This window comes from Dendrobates tinctorius, unplaced genomic scaffold, assembly GCF_039654945.1.
Source record: "Dendrobates tinctorius isolate UK_male_01 unplaced genomic scaffold, ASM3965494v1 ptg000016l, whole genome shotgun sequence".
NCBI classification, from domain to species: domain Eukaryota; kingdom Metazoa; phylum Chordata; class Amphibia; order Anura; family Dendrobatidae; genus Dendrobates; species Dendrobates tinctorius.
In genome coordinates this window covers 15,469,349-15,494,737 of record NW_027361684.1, presented here as the reverse complement: position 1 = coordinate 15,494,737, position 25,389 = coordinate 15,469,349, and the positions used below count along the sequence as shown (strand labels likewise).

Here is a 25,389-nt window from a genome sequence, read left to right as displayed (position 1 = left end):
ATCTGCTCCCTACAGGGACGTACCCCTTCACCTCGGGGAATACCAGGCAGCTCCGTGGGGCACCATTCCTCCCACCTGCCTGGGTACCTCCCCGTGCATGAGCAAGTCCCCCTCCCCAGCAGCGACTCTAGGGGCTTTTGCCAGACCGCAGCCACCATTTTTTTTTTTTTTATGGTTAGCTGAGCAGAGGCCCCAGACCCTGATAACTGCTGCTGCAGCGGCTCTAACACACCATGCCGCTCCCCACTCACCTCAGTGAGGCCCGGCAGCAATTACTAACAGGTCTCCACATGGCCAAGGCTCACCAGAAAAAAAAAACTGTATGGCCTGTGATAATGTCATGGTCACGTGTGTCAGGACGCAGATGTTTCCGCAAGGCGGACCCATAACACACGTGACCCTGGATACACCGCCTCCAGTGGGGCGCATTTAAATAATAAAACGTGCAGGTGGATACGCCGCCTCCACCTGGCGAATTTAGGTATTACACGTTATACATACAATAACCAAATAATAAAGGGGGAACCTGGGAAACTTTAACAATGGTGGGCCCTGCGATAGGGAATGGGGACATGGAGACCTCCTAAGCTCCCCTGAGCCAATGTCCCTGCACTCCTTACATTCCCTAAACAGGCTCCGCACCTGTCGCCGCACGCGTACCTTAACGCCCTTGCTCACCCTGACCCTAAACCCTCACTAGGGAATGGGTCGGTGCGGAGACTAATCCCACCACTGCACTAATAACACACATGAGGAAAGAGACAATACAGGGGAAACACCACTTAGCTTTGCTCTGTTGCGTGCGCTCCTAGCAACAGAGCCCTCCACCTGAGTGCATCTTCTCCTCCACCTGGATCCATCACTATAACAGGATCCTTCACCTTAGTGCAGCCTTGGAGCAGAGTCCAACACCAGTTGCAGCTGCTTAGTACCAGAGTCCCAAGGAAGTGTTCAGCTTCTGCCACGAAGTCAAGCATGCTTGAGTCCAGCTCAGCGGCCAAGTCCCACATGGTGAGTGCCACTCTCCATAGTAGCCACTCCACCAGACCATGCAGACACTTCCCGCTGACTCCATCACTGCGACCCCACCACGCCATGCCAGCCCTTCGTCCAGACACCATAGCTGCAACACGTCCCCCCTGGCTAAGCTGCGCAGGACTCCTCACCAGCTCCATCCTTCCTCCAGGCTCTCCACTTCAAAGTGAAAGCAATCTCACAATATCACAGGCAGTGAGTGAACACCCTGAGCACACCTTTATAGGGTGACACACCTGATCCATAATTAAGTGAACATTAACCTAAACCTAAGGTGCGATACCATTCCCCACCACCGGGCAACTTAGAATGAACGACACCACGTGATGATTCTAATGGCCACCGGGGGGCAATCACGACACACTTTGGAACCAAAGGAAAAAAAGTTCACTTAATGCATTTAATACCGCCAGATCCAACACTGGATCATGACAGTATTTGTCACCATTCCTGTTTACAAAACAATTCTAGTTCAGTTAAGTTTGATGGTCGCCGAGCATGGACAGCCCGCTTCAAATCCCACAGATGCTCAATGATATTCAGGTCTGGGGACTGGGATGGCCATTCCAGAACATTGTAATTGTTCCTCTGCATGAATGCCTGAGTAGATTTGGAGCAGTGTTTTGGATCATTGTCTTGCTGAAATTTCCATCCCCTGCGTAACTTCAACTTCGCCACTGATTCTTGCACATTATTGTCAAGAATCTGCTGATATTGAGTTGAATCCATGCGACCCTCAACTTTAACAAGATTCCCGGTGCCGGCACTGGCCACACAGCCCCAAAGCATGATGGAACCTCCACCAAATTTTACTGTGGGTAGCAAGTGTTTTTCTTGGAATGCTGTGTTTTTTAGCCTCCATGCATAACGCCTTTTTGTATGACCAAACAACTCAATCTTTGTTTCATCAGTCCACAGGAGCTTCTTCCAAAATGTAACTGGCTTGTCCAAATGTGCTTTTGCATACCTCAGGCGACTCTGTTTGTGGCGTGCTTGCAGAAACGGCTTCTTTCGCATCACTCTCCCATACAGCTTCTCCTTGTGCAAAGTGCGCTGTATTGTTGACCGATGCACAGTGACACCATCTGCAGCAAGATGATGCTGCAGGTCTTTGGAGGTGGTCTGTGGATTGTCCTTGACTGTTCTCACCATTCTTCTTCTCTGCCTTTCTGATATTTTTCTTGGCCTGCCACTTCTGGGCTTAACAAGAACTGTACCTGTGTTCTTCCATTTCCTTACTATGTTCCTCACAGGGGAAACTGACAGGTTAAATCTCTGAGACAACTTTTTGTATCCTTCCCCTGAAAAGCTATGTTGAATAATGTTTGTTTTCAGATCATTTGAGAGTTGTTTTGAGGAGCCCATGATGCCACTCTTCATAGGAGAATCAAATAGGAGAACTACTTGCAAGTGGCCACCTTAAATACCTTTTCTCATGATTTGATACACCTGGCTATGAAGTTCAAAGCTCAATGAGGTTACAAAACCAATTTAGTGCTTCAGGAAGTCAGTAAAAAGTAGTTAGGAGTGTTCAAATTGATTGCACATTTTCTGTTAGTACAATAAACCTCATTTGAATCCAGAAATATAACTGAGTCCATCAGTTATTAGATATATGAAACTGAAATAGCTGTTGCAAAAACCTAAATTGTTATAAAGAAAAAAGGTTAACATTAATAGGGGTGCCCAAACTTTAACATATGACTGTATATATATATATACACATTCTATGTGTATATATCTATTCTTTCTATTCTTTATTAAACATGTCAGTGTGATTTTACTGTATAGCTGCATATGAATTGCGGCTTTTGTTAAAGGACACCGGTGCGTATTTCTCGCAAATCACACGTCTGGTCCGTGTGTAATCCGTATTTTTCTTGCCCCCATAGACTTGCATTGGCGTATTTTTGGAGGAATACGCTGACCATCGCAGCATGCTGCGATTTTCTCAGCCCGTTAAATACAGCTGAGAAATATACAGCTGATGGGAGCTGCCCCATAGAGAAACATTGGTCCGAGTGCAATGCGTTGTTTTTGCACCTCTCACACTTGTCCTAGGGTTCAGTTCGTTAAAAAAAAAAAAACTTTTCTCACCCTCCCTGGGTCTAGGTGGAGTCTCCATGGCTGAACCTGATGTGTCTTATCTGCAGTATGCTATATACTTTCAACACCAGGTGGCGCCACACTACATGAGAATTTATTTTTTTTATTAACAGGAATTAAATTGGAAATCTTCATTTTTTTATGATCAACACAGTGCATGTGATATGCAGTGGTGGGAATACCCTATAAAAGCTCCACTCTACCCTACTATTGGCTGCATCCTCACAGGGTAGCTTTAGTGGTTACTGCAGATTAACTCCATTATTTTGAAAAGCTATGGAATAAAAACCCCAGTGACTACCCACAGAGTAGGGGAAAAAACAAATGTAAAGAACTCGAAACTTACTTGCTTTAGAGGATATTAACATCTTTTACAGAGATACAAATAGATAACAATAATAACTGATGTAGCTAAAGATTTGAGATAAGACATGTTATAGTCATATTTTACTAAATTTGGAGAATTGGTGTTTAACGGGAACCTGTCACCTCATTTTGCCCTTATAAGATGCGGCCACTGCCTTTTGGGGCTTATCTACAGCATTCTATAATGCTGTAGATAAGCCCCCGGTTCGACCTGAAAGATAAGAAAAACAAGTTTTATTATACTCACCCGGGGGCGGTCCGGTCCGATGGGCATTGCAGGTCCGGGTCCGGTGCCTCCCATCTTCTAATGATGACGTCCTCATCTTTGCTTCTCTCGCGCTCCTGTGCAGGCGTACTGCTCTGCCCTGTTGAGGACAGAGCCAAGTACTGCAGTGCGCAGGAGCCACAACACAAAGCAAGGAAGACGACGACATTGCATGAAGATGGGAGGCGCCGGACCCAGACCAGCGACACCCATCGGACCTGCAACACTTTTTTTTTTTATACATTTTTGCTTAAAAAGTCGCATGTTGTGCAAAAATGAAGTTAAATTTGCATAAAGAGAAAAATGGGTTAACACAAAATAGACTAAAAAAAGGGGCAAATTAAAAGAATAATAAGGCATAAATGAACTTTAGGCAAAAATCCCACCAAAAACTGAACAAAATAAAAAAATGTAAGTAAATGTGATAATGAATCGTCCCTACGTTTTGCAGTGCTTTAATAGTGCAGTGCTTTGGGCCACCATTACCATCACTTGTGAACGGACCCTCATGATCCATTGATCCGAATAGTTAGGAATTGTAACTTTTGACCATGCTGGTCCAGTACAACATGGCTACCGAGTCCACATCAATGAAGACAGAGGTAAAAACAACTCCAACCACATAAAAGGGAAAAGCACTGCAAGTGACCTGCCAAGGGATTGTGGTGCGGCCGCCGACTCCCCTTTCTTCACAGGGGGGGGGGGGCGCGCGCTCATGAACACCAGACATTTTTCCCATATTAGTTTATGTGAACTTTCAAAAGACAACAATGACAGCTTAAAGTAAAAAAGAATAGGTAAAAAGTGATTAAACCTCAGTCCCTTTAAGAGGAAAGGTATGTGACTTTGGTGTCCTAAGAATTTACAAGAGACTCCATTAGCAGGTCTCGCCTCCTGTGGTGCACAGCCGTGATGTGATACTACCTACTGTACACCGGTGCGGCACGCAATGGTCGTGCTCCTCTAGGTTCAGATACTGGCGCTATTAAAGCTGTCCTTAGAAGATACAACACGAAAACCGATAAAAAGCAAAACATACTATAGAGCCGTTCACGTGCCGATGAAACATTGCTAGGGCTACAATTCAGACCATAGTGTTTGGGTTCATCCACACAAAAGACATTACAAACACAGCTCTTAAGCTTTAGGTTTAGCATACAATACACAATAAACAGTCGAGACAAGTATCACAGTTTAAAAAAAAATATTCACATATTTCCCAGATCATCTTGTGCAGAGGATGCAGAATACAAAGAGGCATGTAAGGATCATTAGACCTAGAAATGAGGATTAGGCAGAAGGCGACACCAGGGTTTACGTCGCAGTACAAATTCACATGCAATTTTTCTCTCATGGTGTCACCTTGCGACCTACCAAAGAAAAGATGCTGAAGAATTATACAAAAAGTAGTAAAATTCCAGCAACATCCATATCTGGAGAGGTCCCTTTTAAAAGGGGATGTACCAAGAATGTAAGCCATCACCTATCTGCATAACAGGCATAACTTTGCCGATCACACCAATCCCAGGAGCGCCCAAGTTTGGAGCAGTGAACGTGCAAAGATCATGGCTTTATTCAATCACTGTCCATAGAACGCCAGATTCCCTGCATCGTCTCGGACCCCCTCAGCCACCTGCGACAATTGACATTTATGGACTATCCCCTTTAAATCGTGTATTCTTCATATAAGATGCATGTAGTGAAAAGAGTAATACCACTATGCACACAGCAAACAAACGGCTGAAGATGAAGGCAAACATCGGGGTCGTGGTGAATTTACCAGGGTTCATCACGAAACGGGGAAAAAAAAAGTGTTAAAAACCAAATGGCGACTGCTGAGACTTGTGTGATAAGCAGGTGACGGGAATAGGAACCCTCCAAGGTTATATGCTAAAAAGACTTGGGGTGTGAAACTCCATTGACAATGTGATTATTAGGGTCCTATAGAATTATACCAACTATATAGTAAAGACCCTTCTGCCACTAAAGCCTCATGGTAATAATGGTAATGCTGCATAATCGCCTGTATATACGATATGATACGATATGATACACTTTATTGATCCCGAGGGAAATTATGGTATCACAGCTCCGTTACAACAGCATTACAAACAAAACATTACAAACAGCATTACTACATTACAGACAGCATTACATAGAGTAATTACTAGACACAGGTCCTGCACATGACTAACCACAATACGTAACAAACAAAGGTACACAAATCTCTGATCCTTTACATTAGTGCGCCCAACCTAGGTCATAGCCATCTTTCACCCTTAGTGAATTGTTATACATCCACATAGCAGTAGGTGTGGCTCCCCTGAGGCTCGGTCGCCACAGAGGTACTGCACCTCCTCCTGAGGTGTGGTGCCTCACCATCCAGATGAGTTAGAGGCTCCTGACCACGCTCCAACACTCGCATCCCACACAACACGGTAGTTCAGCAAAGCCACATTGCGGCTCCCTGCTTGGAGTGTAGCAGAGCACCTTTGGTGGCTCCCTGCTTGGAACACAAAACGTGCTGGGAGGCGGGTGGAGTTGAGAATACATAAAAGAGCGGGAAGGTTTAGGATTACAGGTCAGTCTGTGAGAGGAAGCCACTCAGAGAGGAGGAAAGAAGATCCCTGGGAGAGGGATGGAGGAAGGAGGTGCTGCAGCAGACCTCAGTGACCTGGGTCTGCTGGCACGGGAAAGGAAAGGAGAAAGACATTGAACTGAAACCTGATCTTCCATGAGAAGGAGAGATTAGTACGGAACGAAGGAGTAAAGGGGAACAGAGGACGTGGGTTAGGAGAGAACCCTGCCTAGAAGTTCTAAGCGCAAGGCCGGGGCCCGATCCCCGAGGTTGTATGGATATTAATGGTCCTACAGCAGACACCGGTGGCGTAGTGGGCTGTAAATGAACTACTCCCATCTAAGGCTACTTTAACACATCCGGTGTGTGGGGTCCGGCGGCGTGCGGCGAAAAGCCGGGCCGACGGATCCGGCCTGCAGCCGTGACACCGGATGTGTATGCGGCGAGAGATGCGGCTCGGACATTATTTAAAGGAGCCGCAGGACGAGGTGGACAGAAGCAGCCGATGAGAGACAGCTGCTGAAAGGGAGGTGAGGGGAGGGGAGGAGAGGATAGGAGAGGGGAGGGGAGAGGGGGGTGGAGAGAGAGAGACATGGGGGTTTAACACTTAGTGTCCAGGCGAGAGAATCTCTCTCTCGCCGGGCACTTGTGGGGTTAACCCCACAGAGAGATCTCTCTCTCACCCAGACACTGTGTTAACCCCACAAGTGCCCGGCGAGAGAGATCTCTCACAAGTGTCTGGGTGACAGAGAGAGATCTCTCTCTCTCTCGCCGGGCACTTGTGGGGTTAACATTCACAGAGTCCGGGCATGCGCTGTGGAAAAAGCCGGTCCGGCGCTGACAAAAAACGTTGCAGGGAACGTTTTTTGCAGATGCCGGACGGCTAATTTATGCCGTGTCCGGCAACAACCGGACACGACGCATAACCATCCGGCACGATGTGACGACCATGAAAGCTTATGGGACAAAACCGGATCCGGTGCTGGATCCGGTTATTAAAAATTTCGCCGCATCGTGCCGGATTACAAAAACCGGATGTGTGAAAGAGGCCTAAGACTTGGGGGCACAACAGCAACATTGATAGTGAGCCGGGACTCAGGAGTAAGTAGTCCCAGAAGCAGGCTACAGCTGTCGGCCGTACAAGCAAAGTTCTTGGGAACATCTGTCAGGAGGCACTCCAGTGTAACTCAGTACTGGAAATACTTCACACTTAAAGGTGCTATAAGATGAGACGTTCAGAAAGGCACATGTTGGCGGAGCGTTGGAAGCGAGCATTCCATCTGGCCTGGAGGTTGATTGAGCCTCTGACCCGGAGGACACGACACGGAGGCAGGCACCTGTACATGTACTACAGACTGTGAGTAAAGCTTTGGAACTACAAGCCCTGGTGTCCTCCATTGATTCTTGCGCCAACACACCCAGCACCGCTACATCTTGGTACCAGCTACTACACCGCTTGTGCCTCTCCTCTACCCCTACATCTACACTGCCCTGGGGCTACAGCTTCTTCTGTGGGGAGCTTCACCATCTTGGCTGCAACACACCACCAGCCCCAGAGGATCTGCACGCAGCGTCGGCTTAACCTCTCACTTGCCGAACACCACAGGTGGCGTCACAAACTATTCCATTAACTACATTCCACCATTCAATCTTCCCCTGTTAATTGAGCGCCCAGGGCCACGGACAGGATCACCGCTGCTGTGACACATCCCGCTGACACCGGCCCGGTACCGAGTACTCCGCAGCCCTGGGAGGGCGACCCATAGGCACAAACAATTTTCTGAATTTCTCCTTCTTACACCTTAGTAGGATTAGACAGCTGCTGAATGTTCTCTTCTGATTCAAGAACAGCCCGTATAGTGGGTGTGTATTATTGTTCATTATAGCCCTGCACTTCTTTTGAATCCCATCCTCCACTACCTCCTCAAAAGAGTCAAGATGGAGGCCAACAGCCGCACTTGCCTTCTTGATAAGTTTGTTGAGCTTATTGGTGTCAGATACTCGCACACTACTGCCCCAGCAAATGATAGCAAAAAAGATGACGCTTGCCACAACGGACTGGTAGAACATTTCCAGCGTTTTACTGCACACATTGAACGACCTGAGCTTCCGAAGAGAGTACAGTCTGCGCATTCCCTTCTTGTGAATCTTCTCTGTATGACACCTCCAATCAAGTTTGCTGTCAAGGTGAACCCCCAAATATTTGTAGGTCTCAACGATCTCCACCTCCTGGCCAGCAATAGTGATCGGTAAGTAATCATCCTTTTTCCTTCTATAACTCACCACCATCTCCTTGGTTTTATTTACATTTAGTTCTAGACAGTTAGTCTGGCACCAATCCACAAAGTCAGAAACCACCCTTCTATATTCCTCCTCACCCCGATCCCCCACAATGCCCCCTACAATCACTGAGTCATCTGAGAATTTTTTTGAGGTGACAGAAATCGGATTTATACTGAAAGTCAGCTGTATACAATGTGAAGAGGAATTGTGTTGCATACAGGAGGGACACAGGCAGCAGCTTTACTCTTCGGGTGTAGAAATAGTGTAAAAAAAAAAAAGCACAGAACTTGTAAAATCCAGCACTGGGTAGGTGGAATTACACTCACATTTAGGAAGTCAGAGCGCCATCTTACGGCACAAACTTGGGTGGCGCATGCGCAAATGGACCGATTGCTACATGCACTTCGCTCAGCTACGACCTTACAAAATGACTGGCGTCAGCCTGTACTGCTAGGACACACATACAACTGCATAGCTGTGATACTAAGGGGTCGGGAATCAAGGCCAGGCATATGTAATGTGACTATAGATTGCAGGAGAGACCATGAGGCTTGTAGCCCAATATTCGCATACAATGGCAGGTGCCATGGATCAGTGCTGTGTACTGGTGTGTGTGTGGCTGAAGTCCCTACATATTCTAAAAAAAGCAGCATTTTGGCAGCACTGACCGGATACATCAGAGGGAGAGGAGTCTGAAGGCACAGAGGGCAGTGACTTCAGCCATACCTGAGCTTTGCCTAGCAAACTGATTGTATAGTAGAAACCTATTATTTCACTACAACAGCACATAAAAATGATTCTGTTAAAAAAAATAATAATCTTTCGATGAAAACTAAAAATAAACTTAAATGATATGAAAATTTGTGTTTTTTGTCCTGAAACGTAAGGCACCAGATGTTTAAAAATGTAACGGAAGTTGTATTTTCTGTATAAAACAGAGTCCCGAAGAATTGAAGGCATTTGCTCAAGTGAATGGAGGGGCAGGCTGCTCGCATGCGGTCCTATGCCAAGACTCCCATGGCTTTCTGGATTAGAGGTATCTGCGGGATAGGAAGAAACATAAAAAAAAGGTTACAAAAGGAATCAGATAAATGAAATGTAGACTGTAAATGAGGGACACGTATTCACAGCGCCTGTTGGGGGGCTTCCACATTGCGTTCAGAGTAGATGAAATTAAATAAATTATTTAATACGCAATCCAGAAACAAAAGGCTCACCAATGTTTCGGCCTACATCAGACCTTCCTCAGTGTCTATTGTCCAATTGAAGAAAAGAACTAATCTTGGAAGGGACAAAAAGCGCAATATGGTCTTACCTGGGTAGATAGTGTGGAGAAGAATGCGCACCAGTACGCTCACCTGAGAGGGTTGTGTGAACACAACCACTGAAAGAAGCTTGGGCTGCTGCAATCCTACGAGAAAGGAATGAAAGGTGTTTGAATGGTATGGGCTCACCTGTGCTACCACTGCCACGCTATTCCAGCACCTTTTATTGTCCAACTGAAAAGATATCAGATTGCATTGTACTCCCTGGGTCAGCTTGGAAGCGCTGAACACCGTGTCCACAGACATCTGATGGAACCAGCGGTATACACCATATAGCCTACTTTGGGTCACATAACTGCCCCCATCCAGCACCTGACAGTTTTGACCTGTGCAGCCACATAGTCTTGCAGCTGTTAGACAATCCCTGCATATGTTGAGGTTGTCAAACAGTTGTGAGACACACAGCCGCGGGGACTGGAACATATAATTCGAGCACACTGAAGACACTCGGTTTGCATCTGACCATGCTCAGATAAACACCTTATCCAAGCACTTTCGCTCATTACCAGTCGCAATCAATCCGTTTTTTGCACAAATGCCGGGCCTACTAATTAAAAGAGGCACCAGATATGCCAGCAGGTAGGAGGTGGCTCGCAGGGCTTCCATCCAACAGCCACAAACTACTAAGGTGGCCGCTGGACCAGTGAACATGTGAATTAATTGCTTATCTGTAAAAAGTAGAACATTCGAGCTATATTTACAGACAGGACTATTGGCTATGTTATCCATCTCTCGGCACGCTCACCTTCGTCAGAGCTACACCAGTGAGAGCTTGAACCGAAACGGGAACTTCAGCCAACAGGCGATTCATTTCACCGGTTATTTTACTGTTATCTCCACTGAGAATGACAATTTCATCCACTTTGGCCAATGGCGCAGACACTTTGGCAGCAATCTGTAACAAAGAGGAGACAAGGTCAGAAACGGCAGAATATAAAGCGCTGTAGGAATAAATGGCTGAAGCTCCAGAAGCTAGTGGTAGAACAAGAGTAATAAGAGAGAAAGTAAGCACCATGGCAAAGGAAGACAGTCTGTGCATCAGATTGTATGGGGGAAAGCTCCCAAACCTTCATCAATGACCTTTCATATCCTGTACAACCCAGAATCTTGTATGATACACAGCCCTAATGCCTCTTATTTCAGGGATTCATAAATATCTCCACCAACCTCTGATGAATGGTTCAGAGATCATCCTCAAAAACCAGAGGCGTAAAACAAAAATGCAAGTGACGAGTTACCCCTGGCAGACACTCCAGAACAAGGGCCATTTTAGCTGCCTCTCCATAATGTTGGTAGGCTCCGGCTTTTAGCTTCATCCTCTCGGCTTCTGCTTTTCCAATAGCTTCAATAACACAGGCTTCTGCTTCTCCAACTTTACGGATCTTCTTGCCCTCTGCTTGAGCAATCAGCACTTGTTTCACCCTATGGAAATAAAAAAAACATAAGCAAAAGACGTCCGATCTGAACCTGCAACTAGTAATGAAGAGCAACAATTCTCATCCTAAAAATACTTAAAAAAAAGGTGTTATCCAGGAGTAAAAAGAAAAAAATAAATATTTTTTTTTCCCCCTCAAAATAGCATATATGTCAACAGGTTGTGTAGTATTGCAGCTCAGCCCCAATAACTTCAATGGAGTTCATCTGCATGGACAGCTATGGAGTTTGGAAAACTGCAGCCATTAAGGCCCTTTTACATTTAGCGATGCACCAGCGATCCAACCAGCGATCCGACCCGGTCAGGATCGCTGGTGCATCGCTAAATGATCGCTAGTGAGCTTTCATACAGAAAGATCTCACAGCGATGCAGCAGCGACGCAGCGCACGATACTTACCATTCACACACAGCGATCCTGCGTCCTCCCGCCCGCCTCCACGCGTCACTGGACGTCACAGCAGGAAGTCTCAGCAGGAAGCGCCCGACGAGAAATGGAGCCGGACATTCTCGCGCGATCAGCGATGGACAGCGGGGGAGCCGGTCGCTGGTAAGTATCACACATAGCGATATCGCTAGCAATATCGCTATAACGTCACAAAACCAGTGACGTTTTAGCGATATTGCTAGCGATATTGCTTAGTGTAAAACCCCCTTAAGTCTTCTAACCTTAGAAAACCCCCTTTAAATGCTAAAAAGGACAATTGAAAACAGCTCTATACTATAATAGGGCACATGGAAGGGGGTCGTTATTACAAAAAAAAAAAATTTCCCCCCACATCCTTGACATCGCTGTAGAGTCCAGTAATTGATCAACTGAAAATTTGAATTCTAGGAATTAATAAATACTGATGTTCCCACAGGGAACAAGGACAATAAATCTAGCTGAAAAAAGGGAAAAATGTGTGCCAGGACTAAATATAATAATTAGAATTACCCAAAAATTTCTTCTAAGAAACTTTACTAAGATATAAATCCTAAAAGCTGTGAAATATCAGCATTTCCTTTTTGTCCGCTGTATTTGAATCCGGTAATTGGCTGCAGCGGTCACGTGCGCTGTAGATGTGACATAAGCGCTGCCACCATGTCAACAAAACCTGCGGCAGCAGCAGAGAAGCCGCACAAGCCCTGCAGAGGACGAATATAGCAGATTTAGTTATTGTTTTACATTTGTAAACCTATATGCTACAAGAAAAAAAAGTTAGTTATTGCAGAAACCCTTTTATAGTCCTTCTTCCTGCAAAATAAATCTGGTTCAGATTCCGACAATGTTATGAATTCAAAGCTAAGTAAAGTTAAAGGTAATCTGTCACCCTATTTTTCGCCTATCAGCTGCCGGCACTGACATCAGGGGCTTATCTACAGCATTCTGTAATGCTGTAGATAAGCCCCTGATGTAACCTGAAAGATAAGAAATATGAGTTAGATTATACTCACCGGGGGGGTCCGGTCCTGGTCCGGCGCCTCCCTTCTTCTGACGGTGACATCTTCTTCTTTGCTGCATGTCGTGGCTCCTGCGCAGGCGCACTGCTCTGCCCTGTTGAGGGCAGAGCAGAATACTGCAGTGCGCAGGCGCCAGACCTCTCCCGGCGCCTGCGCACTGCAGGACTCTGCTCTGCCCTCAACAGGGCAGAGCAGTGAGCCTGCGCAGGAGCCACGACGGCAAGGAAAGAAGAGGACGTCATCACTAGAAGATGGGAGGCGCCGGACCGGACCGTGACACTCATCGGACCCGGACCGGACCAGGACCGCCCCTGGGTGAGTATAATCTAACTCTTTTTTCTTATCTTTCAGGTTACCTCGGGTGCTTATCTACAGCATTACAGAATGCTGTAGATAAGCCCCTGATGTCGATGCCAGTAGCGAAAAATTGGGTGACAGATTCCCTTTAAGCCGTATCTGCCAAGTGTGTACTCACTTCTGTCCTTCTGCAATCTGCTGCATCCTATACGCCTCGGCTTCTGCGGGCCTCCTCACTGTGGCAATCAGCTCCTTGTCCATACGAACAATCTCTTTCTCCTCAATATCAATCTGTTTCTTCCTCTGCACGACCTCGATCTCAATTTCTTCCTGTCGAATCTTCTGCTGTTCTTTAGCTACCTGCAGTTCATACACCAGCTGAGCTTCTGCTTTCTACATAAGAAGAGGATGACTGTTACAGCAAGGACCATGGACTGGATGCACACTATGTACATGGTGTGTATGCGCACTGTGCTGCTACACCCGCTCTGATCAGTGGAAAAAACGGGCTCCCCCCAAACTCCAAAGTTAACTGAGATGTTAGCAGCAGATCCTAAAAGAGTTGGGGTCTCCGTCTTTTTATGTGGGATCGGTGCAGCCATCAATAAGATAGAAGTGATCATGACCCAGTTACTAGATCACCAGGATTGCTTCTTTGTAAGAGTGCTTTCACACTGCATTCTGTGTCCCATCAGGGCATAGGTGGCACCCCAGGGTCCGGTTGCCACGGTGACATTGCCTCCCTCTAAAGGGTGATGTCATGCCTGGAGGCGGGGGGGTCCCCATGCCAGGTAACACAGTGTACATGTCAATTCCTGCTCCTGGCCAGAAAGGGGAGCTTCCTTATAAATTCTGGCCAGCAGGTTGGGTTAGTGAGTCAGAAACAAGTCAGCTGAGAGAGTAAACAGGAGAGTTGTCATGGAAATGGGAGAGTTGGCAGTTAGTCTGTAGAGAGGGAAGGGACAGAAGCAGAGACAAGGGCTCTGGGGAACTAAAATTGTGCATAGCTGACCCCAGAGCAGAGCGCTGGTAAAAAAAAAGGACGCCAGAGTCTTTGGCTGGGCGGGTGCTTTACGCCATGACAGCCGAATCTGGAGGGCAGGGGAATGCAAGCTCCCTGGCCACACCGAACACCTGAAGGCATGGCAGCAGACCAAGAGCCCGGGGCTGACAGTGAAAAGGACAGTGCCCGTGATATAGGCTCATGCTGTCTGCAATACAGGTTAGAAACCATCACGCAGGAGAGGGCCGCAGCTTAGATGCAAGCAGCAGTGACCCGAAAAGAGAGCGCAAAAGGAAGGCCCCCAACCCCACCTGGCAGGGTGGATCCCCTGAATGCATCCAGGCAACGGTGCGGTGAGGCATTTCTTTGGATGGCGGCACAGCTCTCCATGTGCTAGCCAGAGGCAACCTGACTGCTATTAAGTACCAGGATGAGATCCTCAGACCCATTGTGAGACGATATACAGGTGCACTGGGATTCTTCTGATGCATGACAATACTAGGCCTCATGGCTGAAGTGTGTCAGAAGTTCAGGCATGATGAAAGCATTGATGCTATGGACTGTCCTGCCTGTTCCCCAGACCTGAATCCAACTGAGTTCATCATGTCTCATTCAATGCACCAACATGATAGACAGGCCTCTATTCCTTATATTTAAAGACTCTATAGAAACAGGGTCTGTTCCTTTTGATTGGCGGCAAGCAAATGTGGTACGAATATTCAAAAAGGGGTGTAAAAGGGAACCTGGAAACTATAGGCCGGTAAGCTTAACATCTGTTGTGGGTAAAATTTTTGAAGGGTTTCTAAGGGATACCATTATGGAATATCTCAATGTTAATAAATGTTTAACTCCATATCAACATGGATTTATGAAGGATCGCTCCTGTCAAACTAACCTGATCAGCTTCTATGAGGATGTAAGCTCTCAAATGGACCAAGGAGAATCATTGGATGTCATTTATCTCGACTTCTCTAAAGCATTTGACACTGTCCCACATAAAAGATTGGTAAGTAAGATGAGAAAGCTTGGGCTAGGGGAAAATGTGTGTAGATGGGTAGGTAGCTGGCTTAGTGATAGAAAACAAAGAGTGGTTATTAATGGGGCATACTCAGATTGGGCCAGGGTTACTAGTGGGGTACCACAGGGTTCTGTATTGGGCCCCCTACTATTTAATATATTTATTAATGATCTAGTGGATGGCTTACACAGTAAAATATCAGTATTTGCAGATGATACAAAACTAAGGTAGTTAACACAAAGGAGGACAGTTTGCAACTACAGACAGATTTGAGTAAATTGGAGAATTGGGCTGAAAAATGGCAAATGAGGTTTAACACAGATAAGTGTAAGGTTATGCACATGGGAAGGAGAAACAGATGCTACAATTACTTACTAAATGGGAAACTGCTGGGGAAATCAGACATGGAAAAAGACTTAGGCATCTTAGTTAATAAGAAGCTAAATTGGAGTGCCCAGTGTCAGGCAGCTGCCACCAAAGCAAATAGGGTCATGGGATGCATTAGAAGAGGTCTGGGGACACGAGATGAAAACATAATTCTCCCTCTGTACAAATCACTCGTCAGACCACACTTGGAGTATTGTGTGCAATTTTGGACGCCGGTGCTCAAGAAAGACAATACTGAACTTGAAAGGGTTCAAAGGCGGGCTACTAAAATGATAAATGGAGTTGATTCACTACAATACCCAGAAAGGTTATCAAAATTAGGTCTATTTACTCTAAAAAAGAGAAGACTTAGGGGAGACCTAATATATATGTACAAGTATATCAGAGGGCAATACAGAGATCTATCCAATGAACTGTTTGTACCAAGGACTGTGACAAGAACAAGGGGGCATTCTCTTCGTTTGGAGGAAAGACAATTTCTGCACCAGCATAGAAGAGGGTTCTTCACGGTAAGGGCAGTGAGGCTCTGGAATTCTCTTCCTGAGGAAGTGGTGATGGCCAGCTCACTGAATGAATTTAAGAAAGGAATGGATGCTTTTCTTGTGAGTAACAGTATAGAAGGTTACGAATAACAGAATATTATAGGTAGATGGTTTACCCAGCTTAGGGGAAGGAATTTTTTTCCCTATGGACAAAATTGGCTTCTACTCTGTGGGTTTTTTGCCTTCCCCAGGATCAACAATGCAGAACAGCTGCACTAAAAATAGGCTGAACTAGATGGACATAAGGTCTTCCTTCAGCCTTCAAAACTATGTTACTATGTTACCAAAATGTACCACAGCCTGACCAAGAGTTGACTGATGCTTTAATCCAGGTCTGGGAGCAGCACACTTGAAAACCAGAAACGTTGTAATATCTCAGAGAAATCTGCTTCTTTCTTCTCCAGGACTGATTGTTCATTGTAACAAATTTTCAATTCATGGACAAAATATGTCTTCAGTAAGTATAGATTTTCCCATTACAGAGATCAGAGATGACACTTTATGCTCATAAAGTGTCACGTCCGCCATGTCTGTTTGTCTCAAGAACTCCTGGAGCGATGTGCATGCGCATGTTTTGTCTGCTGTCCTGCATGTTCGCTAGAGCTGTGTGCAGACTCACCTCATGTCTGAGCTGCAGGATCCCTGCGTTTCTGCTCTGCCTTCTGTGATCTTCTCATCATGTCTGGAGTCCTTGATCATGTGATGTTTCTTAAGATCCTGCACTGTCTGGTTCTGCAATCATCTCGTCATGTCTAGAATCCCGGATCATGTGTTCTTCCTAGGATCCTGCACTGGTTGGTTCGGTGATCATCTCGTCATGTCTGAAACCCTGATCATGTGACGTTTCCTAAGATCCTGCACTGTCTGGTTCTGCTATCATCTCGTCATGTCTAGAATCCCAGAAGTTCTCCCCTGGTCCTGACCTGGAGGAGGAGGTGCTATGCCCTATATCAGGCCGCCTCTTCCTATGCTCAGGGCCTGATTATTGTGTTGCTTCCCTGCAAGGCTCTGGGTCTGTGGGGTTGCTCCCTCTATTCTGTGCCCTTGCACTTTGCTCTGTAGTGCGTCTCTGCACACGCTCCGTGCTCGTATTCCGCCTCTTGTCTTGTGCCATGTCTTGTGTTGTCTCTCGTGCCATGTTTGTCTTTGCCTTGCTTTGCCTTGTAGTCCTTCTGCTGTTCTTTGTCTTAGTCTGTTTTGCTATGTCTCGCCTTAGCTATGCTTTGACTTGTAGTCCTTCCTTTGTTCTCTGCCTCGCCTGTTTTGCCATGTCTTGCTTTTGCTATGCTTTGACTTGTAGTCCTCCCTGTGTTCTCTGCCTTGCTATTCCTTGCTTTGTGTTCCTCCCTATGGTCTCAGTCTTTGCTTGCTCTGCCTCGCTCTCTCCTATGGTGCTCTGTAGTGCTCCCTGGCACACGCACCATTTCTCCTCTCCTTAGTGCTCGTTTCTTTGTCTAGTCCCAAGGTCTTCCCTTGGCCCGGCTCTGGGCTTCTGCCTACGCTACGCTGCTAGACTCTGTCCTCTCTCTGACCTGGCTCTGTTTCTGCCTGTATTCCTTGCCTTGTTCCCTGCCTTGTCCTTGCATTGAACCCCGGCGTGGGTTCCCCTTGGCCGTCTCCTGTGCCGTGGTAAGTGCCACGTGTTTGTGTACAGCCGTGTGTACTGGCCAGTGTGGCGTGCCCCCTGCGTGGCTCCTAGCACGCAGCCCTTCCTTGTGCCCTGGCGTGGCTCCTAGCACGCACCCTGCCTTGAACCCTGGCGTGGCTACTAGCACGCACCCTGCCCTGAACCTGGCGTGGCTCCTATCACGAAGGTTCCTTTGCCCCCTCCTGTGCCTTAGTCGTGCCTCGTGCTGGCGTTACAGCCGTGTGCATTGGCCAGTGAGGTGTGCGTCCCTGCGTAGCTCCTAGCACGCAGCCCTGCTCTGAACCCTGGCGTGTCTCTACACGCACCCTGTCTTGTGCCTTGGCGTGTCTCTACACGCACTCTGTCTTGTACCTTGGCGTGTCTCTACACGCACTCTGTCTTGTACCTTGGCGTGTCTCTACACGCACTCTGTCTTGTACCTTGGCGTGTCTCTACACGCACTCTGTCTTGTACCTTGGCGTGTCTCTACACGCACTCTGTCTTGTACCTTGGCGTGTCTCTACACGCACTCTGTCTTGTACCTTGTGCCTTGGCGTGACTCTACACGCACACTGTCTTATTCTATGCTTTGGCGTGGCTACACACGCACCCTGTCTCGTTTGCGAACCTTGGCGTGTCCCCTACACACGCACCTCGCTTTGAACCCTGGCGTGTCCCCTACACACGCACCTTGCCTTGCACCTAGCCTTGGACCCTGGCGTGTCCCCTACACACGCACCTAGCCTTGGACCCTGGCGTGTCCCCTACACACGCACCTAGCCTTGGACCTTGGCGTGTTCCCTAAACACGCACCCTGCTTGGATATCTGTCGTGCCTCCTTGCCTGAACCCTGGTTTGCCTGCCGGATGCCCGGAACCTGCCGACCGTTGCCAGAGGTCCGGAACCAGATGACTACGGCCTGATGTCCGGAGCTGACGTCCGCAGCCTGATCCCTGGACCCTGTCGGTTTGCCAGCAGTCCGGAGTCCGATGCCATCATGCCATTACCTGTGCCTAGGCGTGCCATCTGGCACGTACCATGTTATGGACCTTGGCGTGCCCACGCGCGCACCTTGCACGTTTTGCTTGTTTTCTCTGTATGTGATCTTGTGTTATTCTAATGAAGATACCTTGCACCTACGTCTAGTCTCGTCTTGCTTCCTGCTCGTCCTTGTCGTCAGACACTCGTCTAGTGTCCCCTGAGCCGGCCGTCTGGTCCCAGCAGTCGTGGTGGCTCACGCCCTTGGTCTTGCCCCTGACACTCCCTGTATAGGGGGTGGATTCTCACAAGGTCAGCTCGCCCTCGGTGGGTGGGTGCCACGACCCAGAGGGTCCACTCAAAAAATGGGCTCAGCAGGAGCTGAGTCCGTCACATAAAGTTCTATGGAGAAATATAACCGTTTCAGGAGAACTTGCAGCACAATTTCTGTGATGGCCTCTAGCTCCTCCCCTCACCATAGAATTTTAAAAGTACCAACTGCCATCTCATATCTCCGCAATGGGAAAATCTCTCTTCACTGAATACAGATTTTACCCATTCATTTAAAGTGAAAGATCAATCCAGGAGGAGAAAAAAGCAGATTTCTCTGACAGGATACATTACGGAGTTGCTTCTTTTTATGCAGATTATTGATTTATGAAATAAAACCCAGAGATACTCTTTAGGCAGTTAAGCTTTTGAAGGAATATTCTCGAATACTGTGAATGCCTAGTGGGGGGGGCCTGCGGCATGAAACAATCACTTTTTCTTGGTGTTGCTGAATGACTACAAAAGTTCCAACTTCATGTCAATAAGACAATTTTACGTTTTTGTTCCCAAGAGGACTGTTTTTACACATCATTCTTATATAAATGCTTTTTACACATATGACATTGCTGAGCGTAAATGGGGCCTCTGTGTTATTCGAGCTAAATCAAGCACCCTGCCATATAGTCTCCGATATGCAAGAACACGAACCTTCTTCTGTCTCATACTGCTCCGTGCCCAGAACGGGTTACTCCTCCATAGGACACTTTGCACTTCGCTTTGCTCATTCATTCTCATCTTGCCACTTCTCAGCAGAATACACCAGCTCCCCCTCCCCGTCTTACCTTGGTGTTGACCTCCCGGCTGAAGTCCGCCTTCTGTAGTTCAAAAGCCCGTTTGGAATCCTCCATTATTGTATCACACCGATATTTGACATCAAACATCTCTTTCTTGCATATGGCTTCCTGTCAGGGAAATGAAACAACAAACTAAATTAGCCGCAGAATGTAATAGCTACATATAGCATTCTAAGCACTTCAAATCCTCTGGTGGATTACATACCTTAATGCATGCATCACGCTCTGCTCTTGCAACGCCAATGTCTGCATCCCTCTGAACAGCAGCTGTCCAAGTCTTACCCAGGGAGCTTAAATACCCAACCCTGTCATACACATCCTGCAGGACAAAGCATGAATCATGGGAGATATAAGGCAAGTGCCAAACAAGACTGACAATATTCATTGCAAAGATGACAAAGGTCAGAATACACATCTCTGCAGGCGACGCGCCTTCTTCAGTGTCATTCATGGCAATACTGAATCATAAGCAAAAAAGGTAATGCACTTATGATTTTCATGGAAATAAACAAGAAGAGCCTGGAGGGTGACTAATTTGTAAATGCAACTTAATGATTTTCCTAACAGTTTTCTTATACTCTCACCTTGATGGTAAAGCTTAGGATTTCAATACCCATGCGGCCGACATCAGGGGCTGCGACTTCTCGAACCAGCTTTGCAAATTGATCCCTGTCCCGATAAATCTGCTCCACCGTTAGTGTACCTGGAGGAAAAGCCGGATTACTTACCGGTAATGCTCTTTTAATGAGTCCACGACAGCACCCACTTGGAGAGAGGGATCCGCCCATAGGAACAGGAAACCTACAGAGATAAAAGAGGGCGGTCCACCTCTCCCCCTCAGTTGGATTTCAGAGTACCCGGAGGACCGCCAATTATTAGGCCATTATATTATCAAATATTCTAAATTTATTAACTTTACAACTAAGAAGGTGTATATACATTATGTTAACTTCTAGGGAGGGTTAGTGAACGGGTGCTGTCGTGGACTCATTAAAAGAGCATTACCGGTAAGTAATCCGGCTTTTTACTCTTCGCCACGACAGCACCCACTTGGAGAGACTTTCAGAGACCTTCACCAGGGAGGGACCACCGTGCCGAGGACCGCTCTACCAAAGGCTAGGTCGGATGAGCATGATAAATCAAGTCTATAGTGGTTATAAAAGGTAGAGGGCGTAGACCAAGTTGCAGCCTTACATATAGACTTGATTGCGACGTCTCCCCTTTCTGCCCAAGAGGAAGCCATAGATCTGGCGGAATGTGCTTTGATACAATCCGGAGGATTCTCATTGCTCTCTGAGTATGCCAGCCTAATCGCATCTCTGATCCATCGAGACAGGGTACCCCTTGTGACTTCACATCCCTTCTTTTGGCCCTGAAAGGAAACAAATAGAGCCCTACTCTTCCTCCAGCTGCTAGACCTCTCAATGTATTGTAATACTGCTCTTCTAACGTCTAGTGTATGGAATCTTTCTTCCTCTGGAGTAGAAGGGTTACTAAAGAATGAAGGGAGATGGATTTCTTGTAACCTATGAAATTTCCCTGCTACTTTTGGTAAGTATGAGGGATCTGGTTTTAGTATTAGCTGATCCTGGAATGTCACTAGAAAAGGGGGTTCTATTGAAAGTGCTTGTATGTCGCTAACTCTTCTGGCTGAGGTTAGTGCAACTAGCAGTGCTGTTTTGAAGGATAGGTGTTTAAGGGATATTGAATCTAAAGGTTCAAAGGGCGGACGTGTTAAGGCCTCCAGAACCAGGTTCAGATCCCAAGGAGGAACTCTAGGTATGTGTACTGGCTCGCTCCGCTCACAGGCCGAGATGAATCTGCTTATCCATTTATTGCCTGCCACATTATAGCTATAGAGGGCCCCTAGAGCTGACACCTGGACTTTTAGTGTGTTGACAGCTAGCCCTAATTTCTTTCCTTTATGTAGGAATTCTAGGATCGCCGTAATCGGGATTTCTCCAGACTCAGGGCCTGTGTGGGACTCTAGGGATTTTCTCCATACTCTGGTGTAAATTCTTGTCGTTGTTATTTTCCAACTTTGTAGGAGTGTATTGACTAGTCCCTCCGAGAATCCTCTTGATCTCAACATTTCCCTTTCAAGTTCCAGGCCGTCAAGTGGAGACTGTCCACTTGAGGATGGAAGAAAGGCCCCTGTGAGAGAAGCCTGGGGGTTGAGGGAAGCACCCACAGGTCTGTCACTGACATTGCTTGTAGGTATGAAAACCACGGCCTCCTGGGCCAGAATGGTGCTATTAGGATTATCCGTGCTTCTTCTGCTCTGATTTTCCTGATCACCTGCGGTAGTAGTATGATTGGTGGGAACGCATATGCCAGTTTGAATTGCCACTGGGCCTGGAGGGCATCCAGAATTTCCGGACTGTCTGACATATTTAGAGAGGCGAACCTTCGCACTTGCCTGTTCTTTTTGGTGGCGAAGAAATCTATTTGGGGAAGACCCCAAAGTGACACGATGTGTGTGAATATTTCCCGGTTTAGACACCACTCCCCTTGCCGCAGTGTATGGCGGCTTAGGAAATCTGCCTCTACATTGTCTCTTCCCCTTATGTGGAGGGCTGAGAGAGACAACAAATGTTCTTCTGCTAGGGATAAAATTCTTCTTGCGGAAGACATTAAGGTGACCGATCGAGTTCCGCCTTGTCTGTTCAGATATGCGACTACGGTGGTGTTGTCCGAAAGGATTCTCACGTCCTCCCCTTGTAACTGTGGAAGAAAGTGAAATAATGCATGATAAACTGCCTTTAGTTCTTTTAAATTTGACGAATCCTTATCTTCGCCTATATCCCATAGGCCTTGGGCAAAATTATTCCCCATATGGGCTCCCCATCCTGTGGGGCTAGCGTCCGTGATAATTATACAGGAGGGTGTTATAACCCAAGGTACTCCTGCCGTTAGGTTATCGTCCTTTAGCCACCACGCAAGGGAGGTTAGGACCTCCTGGGACAGCGTGATTTTCTTTGTCAGATTCCCTCGATCACGGGACTCCTCTAAAAGAATTTGGTATTGTAGCGTCCTCGTGTGGAACTGGGCCCACTGAACTGCCGGGATGCAGGCAGTAAGGGATCCCAGGAGGGACATTGCTTCCCTTAAAGATATGTGTGGCCGACGTATCGCCCTCCTAACCTTCTTTTTAATTGCTGAAATTTTTACCTGCGACAACAGACACCTTTGGCTTATGGAGTCTAGCTCGAGGCCCAGGAAGGACTGAACAGACTGCGGCTTGATTCTGGACTTTTTGAAGTTCATTATCCACCCTAGGGCCTGTAAGGACAAGATTGTATCAGCAACTCGATCGTTACATTGTCGGATTGAATTTCCCACTATCAGAAAATCATCCAGATAGGGTACTATTAGTGTGTCCTTCTGGCGTAAAAAAGCCATCACTTCCAGCATCACCTTTGTAAATACTCGTGGTGCGATGGAAATGCCGAATGGCATGGCCGTGAACTGGAGATGCTGTATCTTGCCATCGAGGAGGACCGCCACTCTGAGGTATTTCTGATATCTGGAATGGATGGGAATATGATAATAAGCATCCTTCAGATCCAAGCCTGCCATCATACAATTGGGGAAGAGGAGCTTAATCGTGGATCTTATGGATTCCATCTTAAATTTATGATTTATTATGAATGAATTTAATTTTTTCAAGTTGATTATTGTCCGGAATGATCCGTCTGGTTTGGATATCAGAAAGAGAGGGGAGTAAAATCCTCTCCCTTCTTGCCCCTTAGGCACATGGACCAAAACTCTTTTGTCCAGTAAATTCTGAATCTCAGCTTCCAGGGCCTGCTGTTGGATTGGTGAGCTGAAGGATGTTATGATCAAAGAATTACGGGGTACATGATGGAATCTTATTTTTAACCCGTCTTTGATAATGCCTAGGACCCAAGGGCTAGCTGTAATTTTCTCCCATTGTCGGAAAAAATTTTTTAGCCTCCCTCCTACTGGAGGGACTGGCTCCTCAGTTCCTGTCCCTGCGGAAGGAAGATCCCCTAAACATGGCACCTTTGCCTTTTCCTTCCTTTGTGGCCCAGCGGTTTTGATTTTCTGCTGGTCTTCCCCGGCCAAAGGGTCTTCTCCTAAACGCCCTCCTATAAAATGGGAGAGGAGGGTTAGGGAATCCTTTTTTCCTTTCTTTTGCCTTCGTAAGGATTTCACCTAAGGCTCTTCCAAATAAGAACTCACCCTCGCAAGGAATGGTACACAGCTTTGCTTTGGACTGGGTGTCACCTCTCCAGCTTTTAAGCCACAGGCTACGCCTGGCATTATTAGCCAACCCCGCTGTTCTGGCTGCCATACGTAAGGAATCAGCCGAAGCATCCGCTATATATGCTGCTGCGCCACGGATTAGTGGTATGGCGGCTCGCAGTTTGTCTCTGGAGATCTTCTGGTCTATTTGCTGGTCTAGTTGATCAATCCAGACCAGCATAGAACGAGCTGTGCAAGTACTAGCTATTGCCGGTTTAAATGTGCCGGTAGCTGCTTCCCATGCCCTCTTCAAAGAGGCGTCAGCTTTGCGGTCAAGTGGGTCTTTTAAAATGCCCGTGTCCTCCACTGGTAAGATCGTTTGCTTTGAGGCGGAGGCCACTGCCGCATCTACCTTCGGGACCTTACCCCATGTCGACAACTCTTCGTCGTCAAAGGGGTACCTTCTTTTTGAGGTTGAGGGAAGATACCCTCTCTGGTCCTGTCTCTCCCATTCTTTCTTAACCAGCGTTTATTGCTGGAATAACTGGAAAAACTCTCCTCTTTTTGTCTGTCAGACCTGCAAACATGATTTCTTGAGTCGTTTGCGGCTCCTTTGTGTCTGTGCATCCCATTGTATTCCTCACAGATTTAACTAGATTATCCATATGATCCAAAGGAAAACAGCAACGGCCCTCCATATCTGAGGAGGATGCTGATGTGGATGCGTTGGAACTATCTGAGACAACTTCGCCTTCATCGGTTTCTACAACCGCTGGTTTGGTAGTTTCGATATTAGAGGGCCTGTTCTGGTTTAGGGCCTGTAGTTCTTCCCTAATTATGGCCCTTATATCTACAGCTGATGTTGATGCCTGTTTTGCCGTTTCATTAATGCATCTTTTACACAGCCTTTTTGTGTAAGAGTCCGGTAGCGGACGTGCACACAGGGCACACTCTTTATTTTTTGATTTTTCCTTCCTCTTAGTCTGAGATATGATGCCAGAGGGGAGAGAAGTAGAGAGAGAGAGAGAGAGAGACATTTTAACAGCTTGATAGGCAGAGCGTCGTCCACTCACCCAGTGAAGCTGTAGGTACTGGCTCAGGAGGCTGAGAAGGAGGCGTGTTGGCGTGGCTTATGTGGCTGCGGTCCGAGGAACCCCGTCTTGCGTGGTCCTTGGCTGCTGCTGCATCGCTTGCCTGGGGATGCGTGTCCTGCCTTGGTGAAGACATGATTACACGCCAAATTCCTTCGCCCCATGCCTTTTGTAAGCTCCTTCATACCTGGTACCTCCCCCCTCCAGGTGTGCCTATTTGCGGCTATTAGCAAGCGCTTCAGCGCTGATTCCAGCCGCCCGTGCTCTGCAGGCGTTCATT

At 47.0% G+C, this 25,389-nt stretch overlaps 1 protein-coding gene across 7 annotated transcripts in view; it reads right to left on the bottom strand.

The window, feature by feature from the left end:
- Window positions 1-3,228: 3,228 nt before the first annotated feature.
- Window positions 3,229-25,389, bottom strand: part of LOC141080350 (flotillin-2-like) — a 114,493-nt gene continuing 92,332 nt past the window's right edge. For all 7 annotated transcript variants that reach the window (XM_073565494.1, XM_073565492.1, XM_073565498.1 and 4 more), the window contains 8 exons: window positions 20,394-20,512; window positions 20,015-20,128; window positions 19,798-19,917; window positions 13,309-13,523; window positions 11,197-11,380; window positions 10,704-10,853; window positions 9,992-10,044; window positions 3,229-9,673 (listed from right to left, as the gene is read on the bottom strand). In XM_073565494.1, the coding sequence (XP_073421595.1) occupies window positions 9,664-9,673; window positions 9,992-10,044; window positions 10,704-10,853; window positions 11,197-11,380; window positions 13,309-13,523; window positions 19,798-19,917; window positions 20,015-20,128; window positions 20,394-20,512 (965 nt within the window). In that variant the 3' untranslated portion in view covers window positions 3,229-9,663. The remainder of the gene's footprint in view (window positions 9,674-9,991; window positions 10,045-10,703; window positions 10,854-11,196; window positions 11,381-13,308; window positions 13,524-19,797; window positions 19,918-20,014; window positions 20,129-20,393; window positions 20,513-25,389) is intronic.